This window comes from Delphinus delphis, chromosome 5, assembly GCF_949987515.2.
Source record: "Delphinus delphis chromosome 5, mDelDel1.2, whole genome shotgun sequence".
Taxonomy (NCBI): domain Eukaryota; kingdom Metazoa; phylum Chordata; class Mammalia; order Artiodactyla; family Delphinidae; genus Delphinus; species Delphinus delphis.
The window spans coordinates 101,190,503-101,212,769 of NC_082687.1; the positions used below are offsets into that span (position 1 = coordinate 101,190,503).

Sequence of the window (22,267 nt, forward strand, 5' to 3'; positions counted from 1 at the left end):
GTAACCATGTCTCACTTTTCCAGATGAGAAATTGCAACCGTTCCTCAATCCATTTGTTTATTTCATTAATATTTATTGAGATCCTGCCTTGACCCTACCCATAGTAGTAGCAGAATCAAGGTTCAAACTCAAGAAACTCAGCTCCAAATCTCATCTTCTTCCAGTATGTCAAATACCTGAGTTGTTATTACTTTCTTGAACAAGCCCCACCCCTGCAAAAAAAATATGGTTGAATTTTATCTGAATTATTATCAAAGCTGTATGACAGTATGACAAGTTATTTCACCTGTTTGATCTAGTTTTCTCCCTCGTGGAGTCCCTGAAGTTCGTTTCTACCTCTTAGTCTATAACATTTCAGTTATCTAAGCAATAAATAAGAGAAGCTCATGGCATAAATTACTGCTGTTAGATATATTTGACATAGCTGAAGGCTTCAGGATTTTTGATATTGCATATAATATCAGAAACACATTTTAAAAAATATTTTAAACATCTTTATTGAGATACAGTGCACATACTATAAAATTCACTAATTTAAAATGTACAATTCAATGACTTTAGTATATTCATAGAATTCTGCAACTATCACCACAATCTAAGTTTAGAAAATTTTATCACCGAAAAAGAAAGCCTGTATCCATTAGAAGCCATTCCTCAACCCTTGCCCTTCCCCAAGAAACCACTAATATACTTCCGATCTCTATGGGTTTGCCCATTCTAGATTTTTAAAATATAAATGAAATCATCCAATATGTAGTCTTTTGACTTCCTTCATTGAGTACAATGTTTTAGAAGTTCATCCATGTTGTAACATGTATCAGTACTTTATTCCTTTTTACTGACAAATAACATTCCATAGTACAGACATACTTGTTTATTCTTTCATCAGTTGATGGACATTTGGGTGGTTTCTTACCTTTTGACTTTTACGAATACTGCTGTTATGAAAATTCATGTACAAGTTTTTGTATGGATGTATGTTTGCATTTCTCTTTGAGTATATACCCAGGAGTGGAATCTGCATACACACATTTTTTTTAAACTTTTTTTTTTTTGGCTATGTTGGGTCTTCATTGCTGCGTGCAGGCTTTCTCTAGTTGCGGCGAGCAGGGGCTACTCTTCGTTGTTGTGCGCATGCTTCTCATTGCTTTTCTTGTTGCAGCGTGAGGGCTCTAGGGCACGTGGGCTCAGTAGTTGTGGCTCACAGGCTCTAGAGCACAGGCTCAGTAGTTGTGGCACACAGGCTTAGTTGCTCCGCGGCATGTGAGATCTTCCTAGACCAGGGATCAAACTAGTGTCCCCTGCATTGGCAGGTGGATTCTTAACCACTGCGCCACCAGGGGAGTCCCCACACACAGTTTTTAAATGAGGGGGATACTAACTGATGCCAGAGAAAACCTTACATCATAATGAAGGCACACGACTCACAGACGGTGTAGGGAAAAGATGCACCACCGTTAAGGCAAAGTTCTCACCACAGCCTACAAGACCCTGTGTGATCTGGGCACCCCTCCACCACCACCGTGGGGACAGTAGTGCCCCTTTGTGCTCATCCCACCTCTGAGTCTTTGCACTTGCTGCTCCCCCTGTCAGTGATACTCTTGCCCAGGTGTTCATATGGTGTGTTCCCTCACTTTCTTCAAGCCTCTGTTCTCAACACCTATCCACAAAGGCCTCCTGGGGTCTGTCTGAAAAATAGTAGCCCCGTCCGCCATCTCTCACTCACCCTACTTCATTTTTCTTTGTAGCACCTGTCATCACCTGACATCATATACTTTTGTTTATTTCTTTTCTATCTCCTACCACTGGAATGTAAGTTTACATGGGAATAGCAACTTTTTTTGACATTATATTCCCCAAAACCTACATCAATAAATGTATTAAAAATGAATCCATGCCTGACATACACTACAGCCTCAATAATAAGTAAATGAATAAAAGCAAGATAGATGTCCTTTTCTAAACTCACAGTCACTGAAGCAAATGGGATACATATCTCTGAAGCAATAAATGGAATGTTCCTATTGAATTCTGGATGCTCAGTCTTTTTATTGAATTTTTTTTTCCAGTGAATTGAATTGATCCCCAATAGTTATAGTGGTAGCTATGAAAAAAGATGTCTTAGACAGCCAACATCTAGCTTCACAGGGAAAGTCATCAGAATAAGCCATAAGGTAGTTCCACAGGGAGCTCTACTGCTGAAGCCAATGCACAATAAAATGAGGGCAAGTTAGTTTTGTTTTCTAATTTCATGCCTTAAAGAAGCATCCTGTGGCCTAAGTTTTTTAGTAATATCATTGAAATAACCAAAGATCTAACATTAACTAGGTGGCCACAGTTGTTGAAATACGTTCTGGGTCATATTTTGTGTTTTTACAATGCCTGGAACATCTACGATTCATGTCTTCCATCAGTGTTTGAATTCATGCAGAGAAGTCTATCCTATCTGTTTAAAAGTGTTTTCCAAGAACAAAATAGGGAGAATGGTAATTTTGTTCAATGAAGTAGTTATTTTTAGACCTGGAAGAACCCTTAAAATCATCCAGGACAGTATATGTTGTGTTGTGCTGTTTTTGGCCAGCTGGACCTTTCCCCAAAAGAAATCTTAAGAGGAGATCCAGTGGGAAGTGAGTGGAGGTAGAGTCCCGCCAGTGACATGGGGTGATGAACTAGAAACCAGCCGCCCCATCCTGCAGTCCTGCAGTTTCCTTGGGAGTCCTCAGGGGGACCACAATGGACTCTTCATAGCAAAGTTAAAAAACACAGATTTAATCCAACCTTGTTGTCTCACAAATAAGGAAAGGAGGCTCAGCCAGTGCTCAGTTGAGTTTTAAGTCTCCTACAATAAGATACAGACATTGTCTCACTGACTCCTCCCACTCCCTATAAAGCAGCATTTATTAGGTCACATCCATTTTTACAGATAAGTGAGCATTGCTTCCTCAAAGAGCTTTTTCTGACACCCCAGACTAACTTAAGTCTCCTGTGTATTCCTTCAATACCATGCCCTTCTCTTCTTGAAAATATCATCACGATTTTAATAGTGTTTTCAGTGCATGTCTACCCTCTTAGTTATAAGCCCTATGGCAGCAGAGACAGTGCCTCTCACCTTTCCAATTATGTCCCCAGAACCTGAAACTTGGCCTGTAAACAGAACAACTGTAAACACCTTGAGGAGAAGGATCGTGTTGTATTTGTCTTTTTTATCCCTAGTGCCTGGTCCTGTGCACAGTTCAGAGTAGCAGCTCAATAACTGTCTTTGAGTAGAATTGAATTGTGGAAATAAAACTACCTAGAAGTTGGCAAAATCCTTTCCGGGCCTCATTCAGGCTGTTCTAGGATTGGGTGGTCTTGGGCAATTGTCCTACCGAGTTTGTCCTTAACTTTATCATTCGTAAAATAAAACAGTTGTTTTCTGGCGTCTTAGAAAACCCTTCCAACTGGAAAATTTCGTGATGCTATTTTCCTCTGCTTGGAAATGTCCGATGAAGGTGTGAGGCAGGGACTTGAATTAATAAGATGACTGTATATATAAAAGAATGTTAATCAAGAGTTAATGGTTAAGAGAGGAACTTAGGGATCACACCACATGCCATGAAATCTTCATTCTACAATTTACTAACTGGGGCACTGGAGGTGAGGTACTTAACTTCCCCACACCCCAGTTTCTGCATCCAGAACAAAGGCAAGGATTGAATGAGGTCACATAACTAAAATATTTAGCATGGTGCTGGGTATCTAATAAGAGCTCAACAAATGTTCATTGGCATTATCACCAAAATTATTCAAAGAGGAATGATTTCCATTTAAACATATGTGAAAATAGCTTGTTGACATTTTCCATAAACTCACTGATGTTCCTTCTTATGTTTTAGGAGACAAACCCACAAAGGGAAACAAGGTAAGAAAAAGCATTGAAATGCATTTGTTACCCACCCTTTGTTTTAGAAGCATAGGAATATGGACAATGTGAAAGCTTAGGTGGCACTTGAAATATATATCCTAGAAGTTTGGTTGGGATTTGTCATGTCTACCTGTAAACCAAAAAATCACTAACCATTTAGCTCTGCTCAAAGAACCAGGACTTTAATTTCTGATTCTCTTTCCTTTTGCAGACTCCTTTACCACCTCCTCGGTAAGACACTGAAAATAGAACTTTGTTTTGCTATATACTTAAATGATTAGTTCTATAATTTGAGAAAGAGAAACACAAACATCTGATACTGAAAGCTAATGAGTTGGTCAATGAACAAGATTAAATAAGCCTCATTCATCCATTTAATCATTCATTCATTCACAGTCATCTATTCAATCTACCTCCACTTATCGATCTTTAATGAATGCCTTGCTTCCCTGCTTCCTGTTTCTTTCCCTTTGTTTAGTACAGAAATCTCTCCTTCCTTTTAGTACAGAAATCTGCCAGAGAGTCCTGGCACTGGGAAATGCCTTCAAGGGACCTAGAGTACATAAGTATATAATCATATAAGTATATATATATTTATATATATAATACATATACAAATGCAAATATTATTATACTTATATATATGGAGGCAAAAGCAACAGACTTGATTTCTTAGGCTCTGAGTTAGTCACTCTGTTGTTCTGCTTGGGCCCGTGAGGACCTCCATCACAGCACTTACTTCCCTGGCTGGTCATCTTCTCACCACTTCTCTCTCTGCCCTCCCAGAGGGAAGCATCTTGAGCCAAGGACTGTCTTTTTCCTTTCTGCATCTCCAGCATCTACCAACAGTGCCCAATACACTTTGTGAATGAGTGAGGGCATGGGTGAATAAATCGGTGAGTGAGGCACCCATTGACTTTGGAACATTTTCCTATTTCTTTGGGGAGATTCAAAAGCTCATGTCTTCTAGTCTGGAGCAAAGGAAAGGCTGTAATCATATTTTTACTCCAGACCTCCTAAAACTTCAACAGATGGCAGATTGATAAAGCTATGACACCCTATAGAAAAGTACATAACACTCTAAAAAATTGAACCAGACCAAAGGGCAAGTTGCAAAGAGAGAGATTTAAGCTGATTAGAAGAATGAGTATTCTGACATTCGAAGCTCCCTATAGAGAGCTGCCACCCCCCGCCCCCAAAACTGATGTTTCCAGCCCAAAGCTGAGGGCACAGCGGGCAGGGCTGTGTGTATTCCAGGTCTGAGGAGCCATCTGTGCAGCAAACCTTCTCAGGTCCCCACTGTGACTCTTCACACAGGCCGCCCATCACTCTTCCAAAGAAGTACCAGCCCCTGCCCCCTGAGCCGGCGAGCAGCAAGCCACTCTTCCCTCAGAGGTGCACCTTTGCCGAAGTCCAGAGAGAGTCCAGGTGAGAGTCTTGCTGTTGCTGGTGGTGAGATGACCAGTGAACGGGTGGGCAGGGGGAAGAGAGCAACAATAACCAAACCAGTCGCCTCTCTAAATGGGCTGCCCAACGTGGTGGGGACAGCCGTCCCATACCTTGAGGGAAAGCACCTCAGAAACCTGTAGTTTGACTCCTTAATGGAAAATACACCTTCTTTGTAATAAAATCAGTTACTGGAAGAATGGCTCACTTACGATGTGAATTAGTTATTAAAGAAAATGTTATCATTGCCGGAACTGAAAGGGGTTCAGACTGTATGAGGACCAATATCGGCCCGCAGCTTCCCATCTCCCAGGCCGGAGAAGTATAACCGCGCACGTGAAAACCCATTTGTCAAAAACATGATTGCCTTTTTGACAAAGAAATATAAAAAATCCAACCCTCTGGTATTAAGTGCTGATGCCAGAGCCCTGCTCCCAAATGTATGGGGCACCGGGCAGCCGAGCAGCCAGCTCTGATCAAAAAATGTCACAAACACGAAAGGACCTCTTTTTCTTTTCCCCGAGAGAGTTTACATTTCCAAAATTACCTTATTTTAGAAGTCAGAACAGAGACTGGTGTTTCCCTCGTGTTGCTGCCCAGAGTGAGTGATGCTTTCTGACTGCGAGCTTGGATCAGCCAGTGAGGTGCAGGGCACTATTTTGTCCGTGAGCATTTCTCGTGCATACAGAAATTCAAAATATCAGGCACATTTGGCACTTCTGTGGAAAACCCTTTCATCACTGGTTCTGATGGCGGAACGTAAAAGAGCCGAAAATGCCATTTCCCCCTTAGTTTTTTTGGCAAATGCCTCTTCCCTTTCTGTCCTTTAGAAGCCCACACAAACATACATCTTCCATGCAGAAACCTCTCCTGCTCTTCCTCGTGCAATTTCCTCTCTCCCCTGTCCCCATCTCGAAACGCAGGTTCTCCTTCTTATAAACTAGCAGAGGAAGGGCAGTGGTTCTTAACTGGGAGCGGGGAGGGGGCGGGGGGGTGGAAATGTCTTTGCTCCCAGGGGAGTTCGTAGTGTCTGGAGACATTTTGTCGTGACAGCTTGGGTGCTGGGGATGCATCTAGTGGGTAGAGGCCAGGAATGCCGCCAAACACCCTGCAGTGTGCTGAACTCCCCCAGAACAAAGAGTAAGGAGACCCAAAAGGTCAGTGGGCCAAAGACTGGGAAACTCTGCCCCAAGGCATATGACTTGCTTCTCTAAGCCCAGGGCTTTTCTCAGCAGTAAAGTGAGGTTAAGAATAATGCCTACTGCCTACCTCCTGGGCTAATGTGAGAATTAAATAAGATGATTTCTATCAAGTGCTTATCAGTACCTGCCTAGCACATATTTATTACCAACATGTGTTACAGTTACTACCTTGAGCCATTTTCTATTGGTGCCTTTGCCACTGCATATAATATATTTGGAAAGAAGTCTGTCCCTTTGACCTCAAAAGGAGGGGCTAACTCACTGCAGTATGCATATGTCCTAGAACCCCGCGAGGCAGTTTCCAGAGGGTCTGAGCCAGACCAAGAGTCACCAGATTTCCTCTCTTTTGATTTCTGTTTTCAAAGAATGAGTGTCTTGGAAACAACAACAGTAATAGAACATCATCTGAATTGGAAATGTGAAATGCATTGTCCCTAAAATTCCTGACCAAGTCATCTAATATGACAAGAACTGGCCCAAACTCAGAGAAGGAGATAGAAAATAAGATGGGGCTTCCCTGGTGGCGCAGTGGTTGAGAGTCCGCCTGCCGATGCAGGGGACACGGGTTCGTGCCCCTGTCCAGGAAGATCCCACATGTCGCAGAGCGGCTGGGCCCGTAAGCCATGGCCACTGAGCCTGTGCGTCCGGAGCCTGTGCTCCACAACGGGAGAGGCCACAACAGTGAGAGACCCGAGTACTGCAAAAAAAAAAAAAAGAAAATAGGATGAATAAATATCAAAGATGATGAGGTTGTTCAGTGTGGAGAAGAGAGGATTTTTATTTTCTTTCTGTTTCTTTACATTGGAAAGAGTAGGATGTGGGAACCCAGCAGGACGGGGTTTGGATCCCTGCTGAGCCACTTCTGGCTGTAAAATTTCAGGAAGCTCTTAAACAGTTCTGAGTCCTGCTTTCCTTATTGGTAAAAAGAAAATAACCAGCCCCATGAGATAGAATTGTGGTAAGGAGGTATGTGATTTTTCTAAAGTACTAGGATAATATCTGTCACAGCATAGGAAAGAAGAAAGAAAAACACTTAAACAGCATCTCCCATCTGTACCCGACAGAATTAGGCACCCATAACCCTATTTTGTCTTGAAAAAGAAGCTATAGATTCTAGGGCAATGTTTCTCATCCTGGCTTTACATTGAAATAATTAGGTAAACTTTTTAAAAATTACTGTTCTCCAGGATCTGTTTTAATTGAGAGCATCACTATAGGGCATTAGTATTTTTCAAAGCTCCCCAGATGAATCTGATGTACATCCAGGGCTAGGCGCCCAGAGGGACCCAAGATTCTAGGGATATTTCTGCCACTCAAGCTTCGAAGGTGCTTAGGCCTTACCTGCCTGTGTCCAAGCTTCTAATGTCTAAAATAATACTCTCCAGATTTCCAGATGAGCCCCTCTGCTGTCTGGATCACACCAGCCTACTGTCAGCCATGTCAGTGGTGTTGGAATCTTTAGACTTTCGTGTTTTGTAACTTTGCAGTGTCTCTAGTTGTGGTTTACAGTGTTTAATCATTCTTAGATGTGATGAGAGCTGTGCTGGGTCTCTTCACCAGAGGATAGTTACATTTCATCTCATTGAATCCTTTCTGCAGCCCAATAAAGTATGATTTTCTAAGGCTTGGAAAGGCCAAAGTGCCCAGCCCAGTAGAGTCATATAATAAGAACCTGGTAAAAATCACTTCCCTACCCACTGGGCACAAAATGTCATTAAGATTCAGAGAAGTTAGGTGACTCGGTCAAAGTTATAGGGTTGGTATATGACTGTTGAGAGGGCAAAAACATGCAAAGCCCAGTGCAAGACACTGGGAATGCCACGAGGACTAAGAGAGCTTTGCTTTATTCTATTTTATTTTATTGTTTAATTTTTATTGGCATATAATTTATTTACAATGTTGTGTTGGTTTCTGCTGTACAGCAAAGTGAATCAGTTATACATATACCTATATCAACTCTTTTTTTAGATTATTTTCCCACATAGATCATTACAGAGTATTGAGTAGAGTTCCCTATGCTATACAATAGGTCCTTATTAGTTATATGTTTTATATACAGTAGTGTATATATGTTAATCCCAAGCTCCTAATTTATCTCTCTTCCCCCTTTCCCCCCTGTTAACCATAAGATTGTTTTCTACATCTGTGACTCTATTTTTGTTTTGTAAATAAGTTCATTTGCACCATGTTTTTTAGATTCCACATATAAGCAATATCATATGATATTTGTCTTTCTCTGTCTGACTTACTTCACTCAGTAGGACCATCTCTAGACCCATCCGCATTGCTTCCAATGGCATTAATTTGTTGTTTTTAATGGCTGAGTGATATTCCATTGTATATATGTACCACATCGTCTCTATCCATTCCTCTGTCAATCAACATTTAGGTTGCTTCCATGTCCTGGCTATTGTAAATAGTGCTGCAATGAACATTGGGGTGCATGTATCTTTTCGAATTATGATTTTCTCTGGGAATATGCCCAGGAGTGGGATTGCTGGGTCATATGGTAGCTCTATTTTTAGTGTTTATAAGGAACCTCCTTACTGTTCTACATAGTAGCTGTACCAATTTACATTCCTACCAACAGTGTAGAAGGGTTCCCTTTTCTCCACACCCTTTACAGCATTTATTGTTTGTACATATTTTCATGATGCCATTCTGACTGGTGTGAGGTGATACCTCATTGTAGTTTTGATTTGCATTTCTCTACTAATTAGAGATACTGAGCATCTTTTCATGTGCCTTTTGGCCATGTGTATGTCTTCTTTGGAGAAATGTCTGTTTAGATCTTCCACCCATTTTTTTGATTTGGTTGTTTGTTTTTTTTGTTATTGAACTGCATGAGTTGTTTGTATATGTTGGAGATTAATCCACCTGCTAGAGAAATGAAAATAGAAACAAAAATTTTAAAAATGCAATCTAATTAAACTTAAAAACTTTTGCACAACAAAGGAAACCATAAACGAAACAAAAAGACAACCCACAGAATGGGAGAAAATATTTGCCAACAAAGAAACTGAGAGCTTTGCTTTAAGAGAGATTTCAATTCATTTTTAGTTGGGCCCATCTAGGTAGTCAGATGGCCGTTACTAATGACCACATGTGAATGACCACGTGAGGCTGCTGTAAGGTTCACTTTCCATGAAAACAGAAAGAAGATTGGAGATCTGAGCTTCTTTGGCCAACGCAGGAAGAATAGTGCCCACTGCCTTCCTAACAGCTGCTCCCTAGGCCCCTGCGATGAATCGCCCTCCCTGGGAGGCTGTGATTTACGTCCAGGGATCAACTGCATCAGTGAAGACAGCTGCAGCCTTACAATTGGCCGTGCTCACTGTGGATGACAGCGGTGGTCCCTGCTACTGTGTTTCAGCCCCCATTGGTCTCTGCCAGCTCTGCCCTTCTCTATTTTATAGCTAAGTCTTGACTTCACAAAACAATTGCTGAATTGAAGCACCTCAGTTAAGGAAAACGCCATTTAGAACATTCATTCACAATTTGAAACTAGGAGAGAACGTTGACGTTTGGGGAATGTTGGTTAGACATTCTCAACCACTTATGGGTCATTATTATGATGTACTTTATATATTTTGTCAGCTTTTTTTTTTTTTTTTTACTTAAATAGATGTATTTAAGAGGGAAACATATCATCACCATAAACAACCACAACATAATTTCAGAGCAAAACTTTCAGCCTGGGGGAGGTTTTCTCTGTTAAAAGGGAAGAAAAGTAAAGTTAGAGTGATGTTTAGGATATACTAACCGCCACATGGAAACTGTCTCCTTGACATAATTAGAAAGAAGAAAAAAAAAGTTTCCAACTATGTATCCATTGTAATTTGAATACCATGGTCCATGCACCAAATAAAACTCACCCTGAGAAATCATGAGAGCAATCATCATTTGCTGTAGGTCTAGCTACACATGGCCCACTTTAGAGTCCTCAGCGCTGTGCAAAAAGCAATGCTACAAACCTTAATTTTCTGATGAGGACATAGAACTGCAGACTGGTCATCGAGCCATGAAATTTCCTTTAAACTTCAGCAAATTCAGTGGCCCAAGGTGGGGGATTCAGCCAAAATTTAAATAAAGTGTGTGATATTTTACCAACAAAACACTCACTTGCCTAACTATGGTTTTACCTTTTCAACTAGTAATGCTGACACTGCATCAGTTCAAGCAACCTTAGTGACAAAAATGCATATTCTGATGATTTGGGTGGTGGAAAAAATCATTATACATATCAAGAAACCATAAAAAGAGAGAAAGTATGGATTACAAAGAAGGTAGACAAATTCACACTCATGAATGGAAACTATTGATTTTAAAGTGTAAACTTTATTATCATCATAGTTTTGCAAGATGTTGCCTTTGTGGGAAACTGGGTTAAGGGCACATGGGATGTCTCTGTATTATTTCCTACCACTGCATGAGACCTACAATTAGGTCAGAACAAAAAGTTTAAGTTAAAAGAGGGTGTGACTGTTAAGTGTTCTGCAGATGTAAGGTGCTATTTTTTCCAAATAGCTTTCACATATATTATTTCATGAGAACCTTAATCAATCCTCTTTATTTCTGTTTGCATTTACCCATTTTACAGGTGGAAAAATGAAGCTTCAGAGAGGAAATTTCACTTATTGAGTGAGATGGCGCTCAGAGATGACAGAGCAAGGACTCAAATCCAATTCATTTGAAACTAAGCCAAAAACTAAGAGAGGCTCAGGAAGGGCTATTTTTAGAGTGAAAGGCATTATCCTCAAATGCACACTGAGCACCTACTTTGCACAGGAAAGGATGTGGAAAACTTCTTCTATGTAATCAATGACCATGTTTTATTTACTGGCCATCTCCAGCAGCCGATCATGGGGAGACTTATGAGTGGGAAGGTGCTCTCAGAGAGGAAGGGTGGTGATGGGGAAGGAGGCCAGAGTCCGCCCTGCTCCGCCATTCCGTCACTTTGTGCAGGTCTCCCTGTCTTCATAAATTTCATTGAAGAGACCCCCTAAAGCCCAAGGCCTCCGTTTTACATGTGAGGGGAGCAACCAGCTCGTGGGGGTCTTGTCACCACAGGCATTTCAAGGCCCAAGGACGGTTGTTGTGCACAGAATGGACTTCTTAAAATTACTTGGGTTCTCACTTAATAATCCAACTTTTTAAAGTTACGAATTCCAAAGGCTAACTTTCCTGAAGCCTCAAATTTCCATCTATAAAATATATTGCTTGGTTCACAAGTGGAGTGCGTTTACCTAAACAGAGAGACAGTCACTCTGCTTGTTACATTACATAGGTTAAGACATAAGACATTTAGGAACTCAGTTAAATCTCCTTAAACATTTGAAATACCTTTATTCACTAAATGTAATTGATTTTTTAAGTACTCTAATGCTGACAGGGCAGGTTTAAACCCTAACAAGCAAAACTTTAACATTTCATTTTTATAAATCTAATAAAGTTAATATATAAATATAGCAAAATTCAAGTTCTCTTAAACAGTTTGAATGGTTTGCAAATAGAGTTGAACATAGCTTGACTCTTATTAACTTAAAATCACAAGTCTAAAATCAATCACCCCTTTTAAATTGAAGCCACATGGCCAATCTATCAGTATTCCTAAGATGCCAGAGTTTCTTAAACATTAAAAACACTGAGATTAGCCTCAATTTAACCCCAAAAGAATTAATATTATGAGTGTCTGTTCTACTTTATTACTTCTAATTGTTCCTCTTTATCTTCCACTTGCCCCGTTAAAAGGAGGAGGCAGGGTGAAGATGTGTTATCTCAGATGGACTGATGAAACAGGTTTAAGAATGTGGGACCTCAGTACACTTGTTTCTGGCTTGGAGATCTGAGACCAGGGTATAGCATCTGAGTGCTGTGTGCTACTGGGATCATCTTACCTGTTACAGACAGACCTTTATAACTCTAGATCAACAGCCTTCAGCTAGGATTGTTGTTGCAGCCTTAATCTCCTGGCATCTCTTCAGTTCCAGTCTGTTCACAGACAGACCTAGGTGGACAGATGTGCACGTCACCCACCAACTCCCTTCATAACCTCGTCATCTGGCTTTGCCCACATTCTGACAATAGTGCCCACTAGATGCCCAACATTTTCTTTTCTATCTCTAGCAATCGTCACAATAACCCTCTAAGATGAATATCCCTGTGCTACTTTGTAGATGAGAAAAATGAGGTTTAGTGAGGCTAATTGACTCAATTGTCAATATAAATGAAGGGCTTGGAGTTTCTTCTGAGACCCCTCCAATGGTCTGATGTCCACTTTATCAAATACCATGTTGAATTCTTTCCCTATCATGCAGTTTCGTGTTTTTCCTGTCTCAGATCTCCTTTAATTATCAGCATCCTTTCTCTCATGCATGCCTTCCTGGGGTCCAGCTGTACCACAACTTCACATTTAAAACCTTTTATACTCCCTCAAAGCAAAAAATGAAGAGCTTTAAAATGAAGGTAATAATAGCAGGTCCTTCTGTGCTAATGAAACTTGACATGGAAAACCAAATGTCAGGAGAAATGATGATGTTATTTAAATTCTCTTAAAGTGAGAAGCAAGCTTATTCATGTCCTTTCTGTCACCACCTTTTATATTGGCTCATAACTTCTTCTTTTGCTTAGAAAATTATGAGAAAAATAAACAGGCTTTAATTTTATAGAACAGTGATAAATATCACACTGGACTATGGGCTATTAATTTGGCAATGAAAATGTAATCAAAGAGTTTTTAAGGACTCAGAATGATTTTATCTTGATCATTATGAACTATATTTTATGTAACACCATATTTCTTTTCCTTGCAGACAGATAAGCTTAAAGAACTTAAGTGAGGTAAGTATCAATTGTGTCCTAAGAAACAAAGAAGGGAATTTTTGTGCAAAGTGTCTGTGATTGGCAAGATACTTAATTATCATAATAGAAATGCTCAATATGTATTAATATTCCTATTTTAAAGGTGATAAAACTAAAGCAAAACAAAGTAAGCTCAAGATTTTAAATCAAATTCCATTTTGCCACCATATTCTGTGTTTAGTGGTACAGTGATGAGAAGACCATGTCCATGATCCATGGAGGACATCAGGTTTCTACCAAGGGCTTCCAGCCTCTAGCATTTCAGAAATAAATGTTGGAAATTGTGTAATACTTTGCACAATTCACAAGAGAGACAGGACTGCAGAGTAGAAGGAATATGAGATACAGAGTTGCACAGACCTGAGTTAGATTCCCGCTCTGCCACCAACTACTTTGTGAACTTGGGTAAATCCTCCTGCCCCCACCCAGCCACCCCGTTCTGTTCTGTTTTCCCAATAAAAAAATAGAGGTGGGTATCCTCAACTTGGCAAAGCTGTTGTGACAAAGTCAGTCACTCAGAGTCAGCACGTAAATGACCAGGTGAGCAGTAGAGGCCCAGTAACTGGCATGAAGATCAGGTAAGATGGAACTATCTTAGAGCCCTCTTGGATGTTTACTTTCTTAAGCCCCCAGAGAAGTTCCTTAAGCAGATGGTAGGTCCTCACTTCACTCCCACTGGCCTCCTAAGGGATTTGGTTCTTATCTTAGTATTTGACCTTTGCTCTTACATCATCTAGAACGTAAAGGTTGATCTCTTTCTTTCTCTCCTTCTTTCTTTTGATGTTGAAAACTCAGACTCTGTGTACCAGTGCCAAATTGAATCTCGGAGACCGTGTTTTGGGTAAAGTAGAAAAGAATAGCTTTATTGCTTTGCCAGGCAAAGGGGGACACAGTGGGTTCCTGCCCTTGAAAACTGTGTGTCCCAACGACGGAGGATTTGGTGAGGAGTTTTTATAGCAATAGTTCAAGGGTAGGGTTGCTGATAAGGATCAGGATGTGGGCAGGGCCTGCATTCCTTTAACCCGGCCTCAGTGGTCTCCTGATATGTTTCTGTGGTTTTCGAGGTTATCAAACTGTGACCTTCTCTCTGGAATGAAGAATGCTCCTTCAAGTAGTTAACATCTTCCGTTTGTTGGCGATTTTAGTTCTGCAGAAGAGCTCAAAGATATTGTTATGTGTATCCCTTGAGGGGAACCAGGACCCTGCCCCAAGGCTGCACTATTGTTTCTTGACTGCTCCTCCCTTGTCTCGGTATCCCCTCCCTTCCCTGATTAGCAATTGTTTGAATCTGCCCTTTGGGACTCAGAGAAGGTCATGGAGTCTGGAGTCTGTTCCCTATGAACAAGGAACAGGGGACACAGAAAGGCTTCTGTGCCCAGGAGCCCCACAGGCTCCTGCTCGGTTTTACTTTCTCCCTTTTTTCTTCCTTCCTTTCTTCCTCTTTCTTTCTTTCTTTCTTTCTCTCTCTCTTCCTTCCTTTCTCCTTTCCTTCCTTCCTCCCTTCCTCTCTCTATCCCTCTTTTTTCTCTTTCTTTCTCTCTTCCTTCCATTCTTTCCTTCCTTCCTCCCTTCCTCCCTCCCTCCCTCTTTCTTTTTCTTTCTTTCTTTCTTTCTTTCTTTCTTTCTTTCTCTCTTCCTTCCTTCCTTTCTTCCTTCTTTCTTTCTTTCTTTCTTTCTTTCTTTCTTTCTTTCTCTCTATCTCTCTCTCTCTCTCTCTGTCTCTCTCTCTCTCTCTTTCTGGTGTTATGACAATGTTAAAATTAAGAGTCACATTTCTAGCTTGTCTGTCAAACAAGATATTTATGACCTCTAATCCACAAGACAATCATGTCAAGGAGAAAAACACGTGACTGCTAAATGAGAGGCGCTGTTCAAGACTTCACTCAGCTTACCCTCTTCTGGGAGTTGCTGGACTTCCCAAGTGCCACCAGGAAGGAGAAAGTTGGGGTGGTTCTCTGCTGCTGGGGAACCCACACATCTAGAAGAACTCCACCTCTTTCTTCCTATGGGTTGGTTTATGTGTCCCGAGTAGGCAGCTACTCAAGATGACTTATATCCATAACTCACCAGTCAGTCTAAAAGGACAATAGCCCCACCAATCACAAACAAGCAAGAAGGAAATGGAGAGGTCAGTCTTAAACAGCAGGGACCATGCAGGACTCTTTGTTTTTCTTGCAACTTTGGTTGGCCTTCTGCTAGAAGTTGATATTATCTAAAGAACAACAAGGCCTAGTGGAAAAACACGTTCTTCCTCCTTATCTTTTGCCAAGACACTTCCTCTTTGTTTGTTTGTGCTGAGAGTCAAGGCCATTTCTCTATTCCAAAAGCCCATCTCATAGGGCACATGTCATGCTTGTGTGAGTGTTAAGTGCTTGCTCAAATTATATCTTGGGGACCAGAATTCATTCCAGCAGAAATGATGTGCCACCTGCCCCAATTCAAATTCACATAGCACTTTATAGTTTTCAAAAAGTAGAAATTTATCGTCTCCTTTAATTCTTAAAGAAAGAAAGAAAGAAAAAAAAAAAAACCATAAGAGAAAAAGAAGCTTCAGAGAGGTGACGAGAATTGCCAGGGTTCCCACAGCTGGCAGATGGAGCCACCCTAGAAAGCCCAGAGTCCCGATCTAAGCCCCAAGCCCATGACTTTGCCCTAGAGAATACAGAGGCACCCCTGAGGTGAAATAGTGGGGAAAAAAAGGAAGTAAGGAAGGGAGGAAAGGATGAGAGGGAGGGAAGGTGAGAAATAATAAAGAAGACATTACTATTTAACTTGAATATGCTAATTTTCTAACCAAAAAAAAGTTAAAGTAGGGAAACTAGAGAGATTTCACTCCATTTTTCTAATTGCATTTGATTTTAAATTCAGAGCCCTCAAGCAAAATATTGGCTGGGTCTCAATTCAATAAAAAAAAATTGCTCCCCCAGACAGATGGCTTCCAGGCTATTTTTACAGCAAGGCTTTCTCCTTTGACAAGCCTGAGAACCACAGCCGCAAATGATTGAGCACTTTGAACTGCCAGGTTCAAAGTCCTGAGGAAGACTCAGTGGGGAAGCTTTCAAACCACCCATAAAAATGGATTCATTCATTACCCTTTTTACATAGCCTATAGTTTTGCCTTTATTTGCTGTCCATGATGAAATGTATGTCCTCTTTCCAGAAAACTAGGGGATGCCAAGCTCTTTGAAACAAAAGGGCTTGTCTGGGCTTCCTTGGTGGTGCAGTAGTTGAGAATCCACCTGCCGATGCAGGGGACGTGGGTTCGTGCCCCGGTCCAGGAAGATCCCACATGCCGCGGAGCGGCTGGGCCCGTGAGCCATGGTCGTTGAGCCTGTGCGTCCGGAGCCTGTGCTCTGCAACGGGAGAGGCCACAGCAGTGAGAGGCCCGCGTACCACAAAAAAAAAAAAAAAAAAAAAAAAAGGGCTTGTCTGTTGGTTGGCCTTAGAAAAGATGTACAATGCCTCTCTAAGCTAGTTATTGATAAGTGATTCTTGTCTATGAAGCCAATGTGAGTCAGGAGACCTGGGCTCCAGGGTCAGCTCAGTCACAAGATAACTCTGAGAATCTGAGCAAATGGCACCACCTCTTCAGACCTCATCTGCAAACCACTGGCTTTAACTTTTCATGGACCTCAGACCCCTTTGAAAATTTGATGAAAGGTATAATAAAACTTCCTCACCCGAGAAAAAAAAATGCACATATTTATAGAGGAAAAAAATTTAGCTTTTCATGTCAGAAGGTTCATGGACCCCACGAGGCCATCCAAGGACCTCTTGCATCCCCCAAGTTAAGAAGCTGTAGTCCAAATGATACCTGTGGACTTTCTCAGCTGATGCAATGCATGAAATGGACTTTAGAAAATTATTTGCAGTTAAGTAAATACTTCAGCAAATACTATACTTCTTGCAAGGCATTTTGATTCTTCAAGAATATAATAGGACTCAAGAATACAAGTCCCATAAGCACATAGACTTTCATAATGAAGAATGATCAAGAATTCTACTACTATTAAGGAAAAAAAGAGAATGAAAATGTTTGAGAAGAGAAATGGCTACATTTAACAAGAATACTGTGAATATTTTCATGCTAATTTTTAAAAATAAAAATTCCAAAACAGGTATAAAGAAAATTAACTATGGCTTTCATCACTTAAACACAACCTCTATTAATATAATATTTTATCATATCTCTTCAAATCCTTTTTTCTACAAAATATATCATAAGCCCAGTTTTTAATCCTGAACAATTTTATGTAACTTTGAGGTATACTTACAGAGTAATCTTATTCCATATTCTACGTAAATACTTGCAATGCATTTCTAACATTCCAATAGTGAGTATAGCACCAAAAATTACTTAATAGTTCTCACTTAGAGGCTTATGTAAATTGTTTCCAGTGTTTCAATATTATAAGTAATGATGTACTGCACATCTTTGTACATGGAACTTGATCCAGATTTCAGGTTGTTGTCTAAGAAAAAGAAACTCATCAATGGAATTTTGGGGATAAGAATAAGAGTATTTCTAAGGCTCTTAATAGCTATGGTTAAATTGGTTTCCAAGAGTCAAAGCAATTTATAGTCCCATCAGCAGACTGTATATTTGCCTGTTACATCACACAAAGAGTATAAAATTTTTATTTTTGCTTAGCCTTTTGGAGGATTATTCGTAGATTTTTAAAAATCTATCCTAAAAAAACTAACCAACTGCTCTAAAAACATACATAGTATAATGTAAAATTCTCTGTCACTAAGAGTAACTCAATGTTTTTTTTTTTTTTTAATTCAATACAGGTTCTTGGAACAGAGAAAGGTGAACTATTTATATTTGTTTTCTTATCCTAATATCATTAGGTTAAGTCCTATTTCCAGGTTAATAGCATTAGTCATTTTTTTAAACGATTACTTGTTTCAGGGCCTGGGCTATATGGACACATACGTGGGTGCATGATAACGTGATCCAGATGGATCCAGGACCTCAGAGTCTATTCAGGAGTCCTGTGGTCTGAACAGGGTGATTTAAATTGGCGGGGGGGGGGAGAGGTCTTTCTTCAGCTACAGGCTACTGACAAGGAGGCACACTGTCACCCCCTGCCACTTGGGAAAGACATTGCTGGCCTGCTGCTCCAGAGAAGCTCTTGGTCTCTCCATCTTTGATGTGACCCGTGCATACACACATAAGCCCTCATGCGTGCACGCATACACACTGCGGATGTCACTGTTGTGGAAGCATGCAATCCAACACTTGCTAGATGGCAGGATGCTAATCTGGTGATACCTTCATGCCCACCTTTGGGATACTGTTCACCATTCACTTAGAATGATGAGTTATGTCCAGAGCCAAAGGACCTGAGCTATGGCCCAAAGAGTTAACACAGGCAGCCTAGTTTGACAAAGCAACATTGGGCTAAGATTTCAGAGGCTCACCACCAGCTCACTGCGTGTTTTGACCAAGTTGCACTGACTCTGTGAGTCTCAAGTCTGCTTTTTTTACATTGAGAAAGTTAGACTGGAGTGGGACCTAACCTGGGTTTGTGGATTCCTAAGGGTTTCTGATGGAGGAGTGAGGGTCTGTTGGCAATTCTAAATAATTTTAAAATCTAAAGGAAACTGTACCCTTTTCCACAATAAAGCTCATCATCCTACTGAAATGTTGAGGAGTTGTTGCTTCAGGCTTCAGTGATTATAAACCCAGCAACGTGACATTGATCAGTCACAGAGGTGGCTGTTGATGACCTGAAATGATTTTATGGGATGTATGACTAGTGGACCAGTCACTGACTCCAATCACTTTTCAAGTAATGACAGCCCTTCTGTCAAAGGTGTTGAGTTTGTGATCAACCTTGGACACAGCACAGAGTAACAGCCAAAATTAAGACATGTCAGTGTTTATGCTTCCTTAACTTTACTACTTACCACTGCAACTGGAAGAGTGTTTTATGGGATTCCCTATCATAGTATTATTATGTGCCCTTGGTAATTCTGGATGGCTAGTTAAAATCTATCCAGGATGAAAAGGAAATAAAAAGTGGTAACACCAATGACATATGTAATTACTGAATAAGTCCAGTTCCTGTGGTTGTCAAAACTTTTCAAAACTTGAAGATCAAAGGGGAACAACTGAGAAAACTCACGTCTGGTGGGAACCAGGTGGAAACCGCTGGTCTATAATAGAGTCCTGGGAGCTCTCCTGCCCTATCACCGCAGAGATAGGAGAATTCAGGTGTGCCTGGGCCAGCATCAGGCATCCCCCTACCCTACATTGCTCAGAATAGTTCTTAAGCTTAACATTTTTGTTTATGTTTCTATGTAAGTTTTCATTTGAATGGAGAATTCAACCTCAGTCCACTTCCACTTCAAGCCCCTCCAATACCAAATACCTTCCAATGAAATATTCTATATATTGGCAAGTTCAAGGATGAGTTCCAAATTTAATATTTTTTATAATATTATTGAATATTCAACATTCAAAGCAATTTTTATAGACTCAGGGAGAAGCCAGTCCCAGGAGTCACAGTTACTGCAGAACACATGGGTTACAGTTTCCACTAACCATGAACAGCTTACTCTTAATAATCAGAGATTACTTGGATGAAATTATAGCAGTTCCGCTAGACTTCTAATGGTCCCCTATCATTTTCCTTTTGCAACCTGCCCAAATTCTGGGACGCCTTTACATAGTTCCTCATCATCAGATGAAGCCTGAATTATCTCACCTGTCACAAAACCAAAGTCCTCAAGAGATTTCTCTTGCCATTACCAGGTAAGGAGCCAGGAATCCCTTGCTGGGTCCCGGCTTGGGGGTCAGGTTATGTGTTGTCTGGGATGATGACTCACAGAGGCTTCCTGAGAAAGAGAAACTCTGGCCTTTCATAATGAGGCCCAGTGTTGAGGCCCCAGGGAAACTTGTGAATCATTGTTGTTGTTGAAGTTAATAACATTGTTCTTCCTGCACTTTATAAGCGATTGATTGCACGTTAGAGACGATATTTGAAAACATGGATATTAAGTAGGGAGGATTAACTGGAATGGAGGCTAGTCAACCCGGGAAGAAAAGTTGGCTTTTCTAGTCTCAGTGGATGACACACAGAAGCTGACGATTACTTTGGAAAAGCACTTTATAAATGACCAGGGGTTGAAAATGTCATTATCTGATTAAATACTTGCCTGATCAGGTTATTGTGACAAATGTCATTCCAACAGAAGAGTCAAGGAGACTAGTAAGGCTCAGGCTGGTGATTCATTGGCCAAGGTCACGTACATTAGTGGTAGCTTCCTTAACATACAGTCTCCAAAATTAGTGCTATCAGACCCTCCTGACCCCAGTCTGACCAGTGGCTCCAGCTCAGTTCATGTCACTCTCCACCGCCTCCCAACACAGGACATTTGCATGTGCTATTCCTCTGCCTATAACAGCACACCCCCATATTTCCCTCTCTCCACCCTCTCCCTACTTGGAAAACTCCTCTTTATCCATCAGACCACAGCTTAAAGCCACCCTGAATACAAGACGTAGTTCTGACCCATTCCCCAAAGGGAATAAATGAGGCCCAGAGAGACTGAGTCTCTTGCCATTGAAATCAAGTCCAACTCCACTCTTCAGTAGGCCATGATGCCTACACTGACTTGATTTTAAAAATGCAGCCCATAAATCTTGACTTTCCTTAGTGCCTGCCCACAGTTAAGGTGCTTTTTTATTATTTAATAATACGCTGTTTGTAATGGAATAGAGTATTGCTTAAGAGGGAGCCCCTGGAATCATACTGCCTGGCTTCCTCACTTACAAACCGCGTGGCCTTGGGCAATGTCACTCACCTTCCATGTGAAGCTGAGAGCAGCGCCAGACCTGTTCAACCTGCCCATGTGCCCGCTAACCACCAGCTCTCAATGCCATTGCCAGGCCCTGTATGTCAGGGGCATGGTCTCCATCCCCCACTCCCTTCCTCTCCCTCACTTTCTTGTCCTATTTCACACCTTCAGCAACTTTGTTCTCAGTCTTTGATCTGTGGACATTAGGACTGCAGTTTCATAACTCTTATTAGGCTGTTTTCAGTTTAAGACCCAATCTGACACAAAACTCTTGCCCATACAATAAGTACATACTCTTTCTTAATGTAATTTTCTGAAAGGAAACAAAAACACATCATATTATAGTGAAAAGATCATGAGATTTTAGTTGGGCCCACATCTGTAGTAGTTGTTATTCAGTGTGGTTTGGCTTCTTTTGTTTGTTTGTTTGTTTAATTGAACAAAGTCTCCTGATTTTTCTTCCTCTCTTAACTGGCTGCTTCTTCTAAGTCTCCCTTTTAGGCTTTTTCCAAAACTGAACTCTGAATGTTGGTATTCCTCAGATCCTTCTGATGTCCTTTTTTCTATCAGTAAGAGTGTAGGCAGTTCATCCATCCCTACAGTTTCAAGGGTCAACTCTATGTTGATAATTACTAAATCTCTATCCTCTGCCCCAACCACCTTTCCTAGCCCCAGACCCATATATCCAGCTACCCAATGGGCAGTTTTCCTTAAATCAGTGACAGGTATCTCAAACTCAGTGTTGGAAACTGAACTCTTCATTTCTACTTTCATTTCTGGACCAACACTCTCCTGCTACAAACTTTCTCACCTCAGTAAATGGTATACTGTCTTTCCCATCTTCACTCTTCCCATCCAAATCATTAAAAACTCCCAAAATTCTCAAATCTCAACTCAAAATGGGTCTTGAGTCTATCCATTTCTACCCATTTCCCCAGCTCCCAACATAAACCAGCCACCATCAACTCTTGCTTAAACAGTAGCCTTCTAATGAAACAGTAGCCTTCTAATGATACATCTTCATACCCTACCTTCCATCCATAAG

General features: G+C 40.8%; 1 protein-coding gene across 1 annotated transcript in view; it reads left to right on the forward strand.

The window, feature by feature from the left end:
* Nucleotides 1-22,267, forward strand: part of CLNK (cytokine dependent hematopoietic cell linker) — an 85,492-nt gene that overhangs the window by 36,369 nt on the left and 26,856 nt on the right. The window contains exons 6-11 of the mRNA XM_060013188.1: nucleotides 3,876-3,901; nucleotides 4,116-4,135; nucleotides 5,222-5,332; nucleotides 13,365-13,392; nucleotides 18,208-18,226; nucleotides 20,095-20,176. Of these exons, the coding sequence (XP_059869171.1) occupies nucleotides 3,876-3,901; nucleotides 4,116-4,135; nucleotides 5,222-5,332; nucleotides 13,365-13,392; nucleotides 18,208-18,226; nucleotides 20,095-20,176 (286 nt within the window). The remainder of the gene's footprint in view (nucleotides 1-3,875; nucleotides 3,902-4,115; nucleotides 4,136-5,221; nucleotides 5,333-13,364; nucleotides 13,393-18,207; nucleotides 18,227-20,094; nucleotides 20,177-22,267) is intronic.